Here is a 12,233-nt window from a genome sequence, read left to right as displayed (position 1 = left end):
ATTAAATTAGTATCCTTGCAGAAACCTTGCACACTTTTCAGGACAACATTCCATAGTGTTATGGAAACTTTACATTTAAGATGACTGATGAGGGTGAAGAAGTTGAATCTGATTTGTCAATGTGTGCAGCCAAGCAAATAAAAATGTGTGAGATTGATTGAAAACTCTACAAAGACAGTACTGCTGAGATTGTACATAGCTTTCACATTTCCTTCCTTTCTTTCCTTCTTCCTGCCTTGCTTCTGTCAATCTGTCCTGTACTGCTTGCTCCTCTTTAAGAGTACTGGCCAGAAAACCAAATTCTGAGTAGTTTCTTCATAGACATACATAAATCTAGAAGATGTTTAATCTACTGTAGCATATTTTGATATGTAAACCATTCTCAGATTGAGGGTGAGATTGACAGGCCGAAAACATGCATTTTCAAATATCTCAGAGAGCAAATGTGCAATAGCATTCTGTATCTGGAATTTAAGTGCTGCAAGGCAGGAATGCAGGAGAGACCTGTGCTGAGGTTTTGAGTTATCACTATGCTCCTTTACTGTCTGGTTTACATATCTGCTGTGGGAAGAAGGAGGGAAACGTTTTTAGGTGCAAATACCAGGCAGCTGGGCATCTAACTGACATAACATCAGGATACTTTGTTCTTTCCTAATCCTTTTTTCAGTTGTTAAAGATTTGAGTGTGCCTAGGAGAGATTTGCAGGGATACTTCATGGAAATTATTGCCAGCAGCCTCAGTGAAGCTGCACTGGTAACCCTGGGGAATAAGAGTTAAAAGCATCTTGTCTGAGGGCTTTACAACCCTCATGCAGAGCCAAATTCACAAGCAATGACCCTTAACTTAGATTTTGCTCATTTTTTTCCCAGAGAATCTCTACAGGGCAAACAAAAAAGTGTTACCATTTATAAAGGTCTCAGATACTGTAGATGTGATTCACAGTAATGGTTTGCCCATGCAGAACTGACTATACGTATCTATTAATATTGTCTTTCTTCAGATAGATTTCTGCCCCAGTGAGCTGTTACATTCCTTGCCCAAGAGGGTGCAAGGAAATGCTGCCCATTTTGAGTGTTTTGATTCTGATTCTCTTTATATTTTATACCTTTGATCACGAACAAGGTTTTTGGTTTTTGAAACCTAGTTCATTTAGATTCCTGTTTAGTCACTGGTTTATACTTCTGTGTTGTAAAGCTGTTGCTTTTATGTTTATTTCTTCACTGCTTTTCTATTAAAGATTAAATGGCCAAATCTCCAATTATGAAGAGGATTAACTGGAGTTATCAGTTATGTTAGAGTTAATAGTTTTATACATATATATGTATAAAATGAACAATAAATATGTGGACAATTGATTTCTGTCCAAAAAATAAGACAAAGCAGAAAAACAGGTAATGAATACATACTTCATAACTATTATTTTGTTAGTAAGAGTAATATAAAAGTGCCCTGTCTTTCCCAACACACAAGTTCAGGGGCAGGCTTTCTTTACCTAAAGACATGTTTTTATAGAATAGCTCTTAAAGCTCTTGGTCATGATTTGTTTTTTTTATAGATTGTGTTGCATTTGTTTCATAAATATCTATGTGGCTTAGTAAGAGTAAATTACATTAAAAGTATCTTTATGCATTGTAATATCATTGAGTGGCCTGCTCTGTTTGTAAATTTGTCGACTGAAGTTCTCTGACCACTAATAATGTGGATGTCTGCAATTTTTCCTATACAAAGTTTAGACTCTCAAAATTATTGACACTGTTACTGGCTCGTGCCTTGTATTTTGAATTCTTTCTTGCCAACATTTATATAGTCTGTTTTTTCATTAGCATTTTCTTTTATTTTTTTTGTAGTTACCTTTCCAAAACATGCACAAAGCTTTCTATACTCCTCATCCCTTCCCACAGAACACAGAAGGTGGCTTCTTCTGTGATGCCTAAGCAAAATGCTAGCCAGGTCAAAAATAGCAAGAGTTGTCCCACACAGAAATTATTATTTCTTTTCCACAATGTTTATTTTTTCCAGGCAATAAAACTCTTCAAGACAAGGGCTGATATAACTGTCTTTACACATGTCTTCATTTTGTGACATTTAATGTGATAGGAGAACCTATCTCCGATGTGTATTGATACATATACACAGGAAGCTGCCCATGTGCTCATCATCACTGTACGTTGTGTATGTGATAGTGATGAATACAGTTTTCCCTTTATGATCTTTTCATGGAATACTCAGTGGTAATACTATTGTTACTATTATGATGGAAGATAGCTTTCTTTTTGCCCTCTGACTTCAGCAGTTTCCAAAAAAATGCAGCATGTGTAGCTCAAAAAAAAAAATCCATTCATGTTGGTCAATATGCAACTTTGTGAAAGCAGCAGAAACTCAATCCAGTGTTTCAGGTAGTCTTCTAAATCTGCCCCAAGCAGATACCAGGCAAGTATCCGTATGGAACATTGCCATGAAGACAAAGCACAGTTTTGTTTCCAAATGGAACAATGGTAGGCCTGCAGAGCTGACAAACTGTGTCCTTCAAGAAGTGTTTGCTTGGTCCTCTCTTTCTCAGGCTGCAGTAAAAGCTGTGGTGGCATCAACTCGCCTTGGCAGTGCCAGCAGTCATAGTGTGCACGACAGCAACAAGCCTAGTCGTAACCCATCTCCCATCCATGACAGCAAACCCGAAGAGAAACCCTCTCAGGAAGCAGAAGCGACTCCAGAAGAAAAGTCTTAGGTCAATATGCTACCTTGCTTCAGCTAAGTCACTTCATACACCAGCTCACCTGTCATTCAGCAAGAGAGATTCGTAAGCTTGGCCTCTCTGGTTCTGCTTTGGGGTGCCAAATGCACTGGCTGGTGATCTTACCTTCAATGCATGTGACTGCTTATCAAAATATTAAACTGTTCCATAAGGCATGTCATGGAAACAGCGTTATTTGCAGTAATACCTGCAGGTAAAAACATGGGGATGAATAACTACCTAGAGTAATGCGTATATTTCATGTACATCTATCCAGTGTTTCTAGGTGACATTTGAAACAGAATACTGTTTCATTTGGTTTTATGGAAGTAGATGTCTTCTGTATGTTGTGAGTTTCTCTGAACTGCTTCCTTCCAGATTCATAGTCCTGCAGCGACAAAATGGAAGGAAATATTGAGCCAATGCTTTTAAAACTTATGTATGAAGTAATGCTTTTTATCTGTAAGATTCAAAAAATATTTGGGGATCTATATGCAAAAAACATTCCACTACTTCTGGGAAGCAATCAAAACATTAGTTCCACTGGGCACGAAAATATACGTTCCTCAAGCTTGTGTTGAGAATGCCTTATTCTGATTTCTCCTCTTTATATACAGCATTTTAATGACAACCAAAATTACTTGTATTAATGCCATTTCATCTCTAGTTAGCAAAACAAAATGATAGACTAAAAGAGGATTATAGTAGAGGCAAACTTTTGAAATAGCAGTATATTTATTCACTAATTTCTAAACTGTGCAGCTAGAAGACATTTTTATAGGGCCTAAGGGAATAATCTGCAACTGTACAAGTTGTTAATGCTTGGAGGAAGCTATTCCACAACTTAATGATTTTGCTGTGGGGAAACACTCTTATACAAGGTCTGGGAGCAAGTAGTATAATCTAATTGCTTCCCAGATAGTCTAACCTCATGAGTAACCAGTTTCCACTTGTCAGCATAATTAGTCCAGATTTTCCTAGCAAAGGACCCTTTCTGTAAAGTGATCCACCAGCACTGGTCCTGCATTCACCCAGCACCCCTGTTTCTTAGGTTAAAAGCTGTGTGCATGGCTCAGTTTGCAAAATTAGTGTCAGGCTCTTCACCCGTCTTGATTTTTTTCTTGAACGTAATAGAAGTTGAAGAGGTTACATGCATCGGTGTGTATGTATGTGTGACCATTTACATTTGTTATCCCTCTGATACACAGTAAATTCATAATGTTATTGATACATTACAGAAATGGCAGAAAGAACCTGATGTACAACATCATCTGTGTTTGTTAAACTTCTTGGTACTGATAGTTACCTAATACCCCAATACACTCAACAGTCCTCTTCTGCTTTCATTGTTTTTATGTTGTTAGGCCTTGCACAACTTGCCTTGAAAAATATACCAGCTACTGAAAACAAAAGTAATTAATAAAACATTCATTAGCTATTAGTTTTTTGATGAGATTATATACAATGTTATTCATATGGTAGGTTTGATAAATAAAATGTAATCTAGTTTAATGCAAAAAGAAAGTTTAAAGATACTGTCTTTACTAGGTGAGAATGCATGCTAATGAATGTATTGTACTTGAGTTTTTTTATCCATTTCTTATAACTTTTTGAACTTGATTGAAAAGCTTTGCTAATTCAGTGTGGTTGAAGTTTAAATTACATGCATCCGTCCTTTTCCGAGGTGATGCACTTTGAGGCCAGCTGAAACAGCTGCTGGGGCATGGCAACTGTGAACAGGCCAACAAGATATTTTTGCAGGTTTTCCCTTGAAAACAAGTACAGTAAGAGCAACCACTTTGGAGAAGGCAATAGTTGCATCCATCTGACTCCCTTTTTACCTTCTTTCTTATCTCCTGTGAGGTGACTGCAGGACAAACACATTTCTCAGCCACAGGTCTCTTCCTCTGGTTACAGTGGTAATACCATCCAAGTTTGGTTGGTGGGGAGGTTTGTCAGCAGAGGTTGGATTTATTTAATATTTTGTTTTTCATTTGAGATGGTTGCTTCTAATCTGTAGAACTGGAGATGGCTGCACAGTCATTGCAAGTTTATGAGTGCTTGAGCAGGAATATCCTCATCTGAAGAACAGTTTGTTGAGTGAAAAGTAGTCCCAGCTGATTCTTAAAGTTATTCTTTGCTAAATAATACCATAGCCTATCGTAAATATGAACTGATGCTGTGCAGCTGGGGACCTCTCTGTGACAGCATGATCTCAGATGCAGCTCAGTCTTGTGTACAGAGGCTTTGGGGCTTCAGTTGTTTTCCCTTGGTTTTCTTTTATTTTTCTCAATATGAAACAATCAGTATATCTGTGCTGAGTGAGTAACCAATATGTGACTCAGTAAAGTAGCATGCCTGGCTTATGGATGACAGTACTGTACAGAAGGAAAAGCCACGATAAGGTGTATGCATGTAACTGAAGAAAAGCGTGTTACATGCATTGGTTTTGTCTGAAAAATTGCACCCCAGTGGCATCTGCCACTTGGGAATACACCACCTATCTCTTACTGTGACTGAAAAATATGAACACGCCTGAAAACCACCTCTGGATATGCGCCAGTTCCACATCTGTTGTTATAAATTAGGTAGAAAATTAATAATGTTCTTTTCTGTTGAAATCCTAAGCTTGAAGATTTAAAAATGTTCAACATATTAGCAAAGTCCTTCAAGTACAAAAGAGGAACTTTGCCAACTTTTTGAAGTCTTTGAATGTAGCAAAACTTTTCCTTTAGAGGCACATTATTGTACTAGCCAATTAAAGTCCAATATTTGAGAGCTAGGCTGAGGATCTCATGGCTAGTAAGTGGCTAACGATGTCCCACCTTTGCACAGCAACAGGGTTTTTTACAAGTTCAGAAAGATTCACTGCACAATAGAACAAATTTCCCATCATTTCAGATAACTTTGCTTGCAATTTTGTGGATTACACAGTAGGCTGCACCTCATGTGCCCATTGCTGGTTTGTGGAGGTTTGTACTTGGTGGTGTGCAAGCATGCTGTAAAGACACAGACACACCATAGTCAGACATTTCAATGTGAAAGAGCTAAAGGCAATAGTTTGTGGTACAATGTGTGTTTCAGGAGAAGGGTACTAAGGCAACAAAAGCTACCCAGCATCCCCTTTGCAAGGACTCCACAGTGAGTAATGCAAAGTTCTCTGAAAAGCTGTGTGGTGCTGAAGAGGATAAAAGTGGCAACCAAAGAGTTTTCCGAAGAGGCGTAGATGAGCAGGGAGCCCCAGGCTGGAGAAGGCTGTGGCTCACTGTCTGCTGGGCCTCAGCACTTTTAAAGGTCCTTCTGCTACAGCTCATGCTGTGAGTGAAAGGCAGGTACAGCTGGCAGTCCTGGGGGAAGTGAGGACCAGCAGCAGGGATAGGGAAGAAGATGTTAGAAACTGTAAATGGCCAGCTTAGCAGATAGATAGGTGGTATCTGCTAAGTAGAATGTTCAGGAGAGCTCTGGAGAATAATTACCCTCCGAATAACAATTGGCAGCTATCCTTCAGCTCCTGTACACAGCCTGGGACATGTTGTTGTGCAGAGCCCTGCAGTGCAGCTCCCAGGTAGTTTCTGAGGAGTGACATAAGAAAGTGTCTAGTGGAGGTCTCCCAGCAGACCCTTGCACAGTATCCTGCATGTTGCCTGCTTACAGAGTCACAGACACTCACAAGTCTCAGCATAGTGCTTTGACCCATGGCTTGTGCAGAGGCTCTTGCAGAGGCAAGAACTTGGTTTTGTGTGGCTGAGTTTACCTTGTTGCTGCTCAGGTTACAAGTGTATTGCTCAAGTAGGAATGGCATTCAAGGAACAAAATCCTATCACACATGGGAGAGAAATGAAGGAATGAGGCTGACAAAACAAGATGCACAGTAAGACCTAGCACACAGTGTCAGGAACACAAGCAGGTCCAAGTAAGCAAAGACACAGTTCAGACATCCTTGAAGTTACTTTATAAAACAATAATAGCTCAAAGCTCCTTTCCTCCCTTTCAGGGTTGTTTCAAGTAGAACATAAAACCACAGTATTGAGAATTAATTCATCTTTATAAAGAAATGTAGCTTCCCTCATGAGCTCCTGCACAATGCCACATTGCATTGAATAAAAGTCATTACTTTTATTTCAAAATAAGAAGAAAATAAAATTATAAGCAACTAAGAGAAAAAAAAAAAAGTAATTACCTAGTTATACATGGAATATAAAGATCTTAGTTCCAGAAGATGTATAAACTTTTACTGACAAAACTCTAGATTCTCCACAAGTGGAAAAATTTTCTGTATTCTGGAAAGTAAAACTCTTGGCCAGAGTGGAGATTGATGGAAGGTCAGTGCAAATATGGAGAGCATCCCTGGGAGTGTGAATCCACTAACTTATGTGAGGGTAGAATGATGTACATGCATATAACTAAAAATCTAGCAAATGAAAAAAACCACAACCAAACAACACCCTGCACCGCATGCTCTTCTGCCCTTCCAGAGTAGAAAAGAGAACATGAACTCAATTATTAACTTAGTCATTGTTGGAAGGCATTCAGGTGTTGTGGGGACAGGCATGGCATAGAAGCAGGAATAGAACAGAATAGTCAAAGAATAGTCAATTCTGAGCTTACCAATAAAATTACACATATACGGTAAAATATATATGTGTACACACACACACAAACATATGAATTTATCAAAAGAGAGTCAAGAGCCTCCTGAACAGTCTCTAAGAGCCATGTCTTCATTAATAAGCACCATATCCTTTAAAACTGTCTTTTGCCCTTTGCCAGCATTACTCAGCTGGAACTGAAATCTGCGTTTAACATTCTTGTATACATGGATCATTGCTGGATGAAATTCAGTGTTACAGATATCAAGGTATGAAAGGCTAATAAATGCAGTGTTATGGCTGTATTTATAGGTATAAATACACACACACGCATATATATATATATATAGATGTGTTATTTCCCCAGCTCTGGCTCCTGTAAAAAGAATGCTTCAGTGCCCTCATCCTTTTGCATGGCTCAGCATGGACTTCGGCTGAAGTGGGGTGACAACACAAGCACAGCATTTTGTGATTGGTACAGTTTAGGGCAGCTCTAACCTGAATCCCATGCTGCGTGTTTCTCCATCCACAGCATGTGTAACCAAGAATTGACAATCTATCTAACCCTTAACTTGTATACGAGGAAGTGGTTTGCTGGCCAAGAGATTAAACAGAATGTCTTCACTTCTCTTGAGTAGCATAGAGCTCCTCCAATACTATCAGCTACATTCTTTTCTGTCTACCTGAAATGCTGCAGCATTCCAAAGCGTTGTATGACTATACATAAAGAGCAAAGCTTAAAAGAAAGCGACTTTTTCTGGTTTTCCATTTGAAACTGGTTTCAAAAACATGCATTAACACATATTCATGGCCAAATGGCTTATTGTTTTTCTTCCCCTTTATGCTTTTATCTTTTTTTCCCCATCCGTAGACCCCATGGGACAGCCAGGAAGAGACATGAGCTGACAGTCAGTGGGAGAAGAGCTACCTGACACTTGGCAGGTTTCAGCTGTGCTAGTGTAACAAATCTGCTGTTGCCCTTGAGTCTATCACATGGTTTCACTCCTGCTCTTTGAGTTGCTTGTGCTCCCAAAAGAGTCTGGGTTTTACTGGAAATATATTCCTCTGTCAGACACCCTTGCCGTGATTAGTCATTGGTAGTTAGTACCCAGGGAGAGGTGTTTCTCCTTTAGTCCCCATTTCGTAGATTTATACTGTTTTCTGGCACCTTCTGTTTCCCTTCTGGAGAGTCAATACCTGGCTGACAGAAATAGCCCAATATTATGCAACGATTGTCAGGGAGAACCAGAAAATAATTCAGCTCCCCAAATTACTTTCCCACTGGAAAGTTAAGGTGCCTCAGCTGCTGAATGTGCTTTGGCTTTAAAAGCTGTTACTGCCTGGGATGAGGGGTTCAGAGCAAAGCAACACAAGAACAACCATGACAGGTTCTGCTCCTCAGCATCAGAGAGCTTCTGCATCAACAGCATATTTTTCCTTCCATGGAGAAGGTGTGGTGTACGTCAATCCAAAGCAGCCCACCAGGCTCAGGAGCTCTGGAAAATGTAATGTGTGCGATGACCAATACTGTTTACTTCATAACAGGTTGATATACTTCGTATATTTTATGAAGCTGTGCAACTTGTAGTGTTGGCAAAAGCAACAGCAAAGTTGGTTAATAACACTTTGTCTCATTTGTTACCTGGAACTGTAATAGATAATAACCTTCTTTATAATACAAAACTAAGTGGAACCAATCACTATGTCTACAAATGCACACACAGGGAAAGTCACCAAAGGGAAAAAAGACAGTAATTCTTATCCCTATGTTGAGTGGATCTGAGATGGCTCTCCTAGTTGAAATTACTGTATCAATGACTTTAGGCAGTTATTTTGGTAGCTCAAAGCCTGAGGCAAGCCAGGGGGCATGATTTACAGCTACAGGTGGCATGTGATAATATCCCATAGTCAGTATGCTCCAATAGCCACTGACCTGTATCTGTTCATCCACGGAACTGGGTGTGTAGGGATCTACTTTATCATACCAGCCCTCAGCATCATCTGCCATGTCCTTTTGAGCTACTTCTTCCAAAACAAGGCTTTTTCATTAATCTAGGAAGTTTAAATTAATTGTGCATAAAGTCATCAGTGGTTCATGTGTGTCTCTGTGACACTGCATCCCAGAGGAAGGCTCTTCCAGCCCCGGCCAAAGCAGTCATGTTGGGCACCACATTAGTTGTGATGAGAGAACATTATTTTAGTCTTGCCCTGGACAAACCAGAGGACCTGCAGGCTTTACAGATGTCCAGTAATTAAATTAGATGATCAAATTGCCATACTTAACTAACCAAACAGGGTTTATTAAGAGTAAAAAACCAAACACCCAGGGCTGTTTAAAGGCCATATCTGAAACAATGCTACTAAGCTGTGTCTTACACTCCTGCTTGAAGTTAACCAGAATGACTAGGCCCATTTAAATCAAGTGGCCTAGCCACAGCAATAGAGGCTCCCCTGTAAGAATGTCCTTGCAGCTTAAGGCAGTTTTTACAGACATTAACCAGAAGACTCTCCAAATGTTAGTTCTAAATAGCTGTGTTGTACTGTGAGAAATTATAGTTAGTATAGCACCTGCAAGAACCAGGATACCTGGAAAAAAAGCCATTGCAAGGCATGATAGCCCTCCTTGAGAATGCTAACTTTACATGAGCAAACAGGAACACCACAAACCCCTAAGTGTCAACAAAAAAATAAATATTCACGACAAAAACACCAGCTTGTGCTATGGAAAACACCAAAGAGCTGCTTCTTAGCTGTATCTGGTGATAAAGATATAAGGTGATATTTCCTCCCAGGTCTCGGGTTCCCTGATTTCTGTTATTTTCCAGGCACCACCATCAGCTATGTTTATGCAAGTAGGGCAAATGTATCCAGCACCAGCCTTCTCTGATGGAAGAACCTCACCACTGGTCCCACATTTGATTTCTAAGACATGAAAGCTGTTTTGCTTGTTTTATTAGTATGGCTCACAGTCTCTTACTCAGCTTGCTATGGGGCCTGGAGTAGTCTTTAATGATGAACAGGAGTTTGTCAAGAAATATTTCATGAAACTAAGCAAATGGAGTATATGCATACTTAGGAAAAAAAAAAAAAAAAAAAGAAGAATTTTTCAAATCCTGCTGCAGCAGTTTTCTCCCTGAAAAGTGTCTTCCTTGGGAAGATCAGTGATGCATGGGACCCTGCAGAGGGTACCCAGATGGTGCCCGCAGTGTAGTGGTGAGTGCTGTGTTTGCTCTACTCAAATCTTTGGTTGCAGGGAAACGGTAATTATAAATTAAGAGATTTTAAAGTGAAAGTAATTAGAAACAAAAACAGTTAAACTGTCACCTGCTGAGAGCTAACCCCAGCTGTGTCTTCATGCAGTTATGAACAGGAACCACCTCCTTGTTCACAACACGTGCTCATGGGAAGGCATGCTAATGCTTCTGAATAAATAGTAGAAATTTCATTTAAGGATCTATAAGGGCATAAAGGACATTGTTTTGCAGTTTGGTTAGTTTTGAGTTGATTGGGGTTTTTTTCAGAACATACCATGTTGAAAAGCCTGTACTTGAGAGAAATTAACTCTGAAGTGATTAGATGCTCAGGGAGAAGGAAAGATGGAGAGGTAGAAAGTGAATCCTAGTCCATAAGATGAAGATAAATAGGACAGTTTTTCAGCACAAGGGTGGCTGACCCAGCTCGAGAGGGAGTGGGAGAAGACGGGAAGGGTCACCTAGTCTGTCTCAATTGGGGAACTTGTTTGTTAGTTGCAAGGAGCTATAGCCTGAGAGACACCAAGCAGAGTCTGGCTGGCTGCCCCAGACCTGCAGGAAGGAGCTCATGAGCTTAAAGTGGTTTTAACCTGAAGAAATGTGATGCATTAAGGGCTCGTTTCTGGATTGGCTTTGGTTTGAAGGCTTCTGGTGGCTATCAGCTTTGAGCCTGTATGAGTACCAGACTGTAAGCAGGAAGTTTTGCTCTTCTCCTAATTCAAGAGGAGAGTATGCTGCACAGTTTGGGTATGTGCTGACACATCCAAGATGAAGAGACAAATGGTGCTATTGATTTGTAGCACAAAGTATTTTATACGTTTGTTGCAGAAGCTCATTGATTTTGGAGCAATGGTGGCTGGACTGAATTATAATGAAAAAATGACATATAAGCCTTTCTCAAATTAGCTCTGTGTTCTGTGTACTTGACTCTTTCTTTTACTGCTTAATGTGTAAGAAATCCTCTAGTGTCAACACTGTTGGCTCATAATAGCAAAGCTGTTATCGACTAAATAGAAGCTTATGGACTGCTTGTTTAACTGTGAACTTCTACTTCAGACTAAGCCTGTTTGTGTAGTAACTTTTCTGATATTGTGCAAATGAACCAGAGAGAAATTTTAACCAGAAAAACTAAAAAAAAAAAAACCAATACCACGGTTTTGCTGTTTCATTGTATTGTATTTGGGACCAATGTACCTGCTTGTGTGCTTGCATGGAAATGCTGATAAGCCATGAGAATATGCTTTGATAGTTGGAAGTCTATTTTTAATAAACGGCTTGCATGACTGATGTGATACTAAATAAACTAGTAAATCTAGAAATGCTTACATCTATTATTTGCTGATGGCCAATGCTCAGTGTAGGACAAGGAACAACAAATATTGTTATAGGGAGGAGAATGATGGGTGCTATGCATTTAAATAGCACAGTCTTGAATGAATTCCAGTTTGGTGTTTCCTCTTCTCCTCTTCCCTCAAAAGCTTAGCATAACAAAGTAAAAAAAAACAAAACCTGTGGAGTGCAGAACTAGGGGGCTGGAAAGACCTTTTCAAGGGTCTCACGCGTTCTTAAGGACTCACAGCCATGAAGAAGCTTCCACTTCCATGTGCAGTCCATCAAATTGTTTTGCTACTTTTATGATGGGAAACTATTTTGTAAAGTTCT

General features: G+C 39.6%; 1 protein-coding gene across 1 annotated transcript in view; it reads left to right on the top strand.

The window, feature by feature from the left end:
* CAMK4 (calcium/calmodulin dependent protein kinase IV) overlaps positions 1-2,725 on the top strand; it is a 170,524-nt gene extending 167,799 nt beyond the window's left edge. Inside the window, exon 11 of the mRNA XM_062018973.1 lies at positions 2,561-2,725. Coding sequence (XP_061874957.1) covers positions 2,561-2,725 — 165 coding nt within the window. The remainder of the gene's footprint in view (positions 1-2,560) is intronic.
* The last annotated feature ends 9,508 nt before the right edge of the window (positions 2,726-12,233 follow it).

The sequence above is a fragment of the Colius striatus genome, chromosome Z (assembly GCF_028858725.1).
Source record: "Colius striatus isolate bColStr4 chromosome Z, bColStr4.1.hap1, whole genome shotgun sequence".
Classification (NCBI taxonomy): Eukaryota; Metazoa; Chordata; class Aves; order Coliiformes; family Coliidae; genus Colius; species Colius striatus.
The sequence above is the reverse complement of the archived record's forward strand: the minus strand, read 5'-3'. Positions and strand labels throughout refer to the sequence as shown.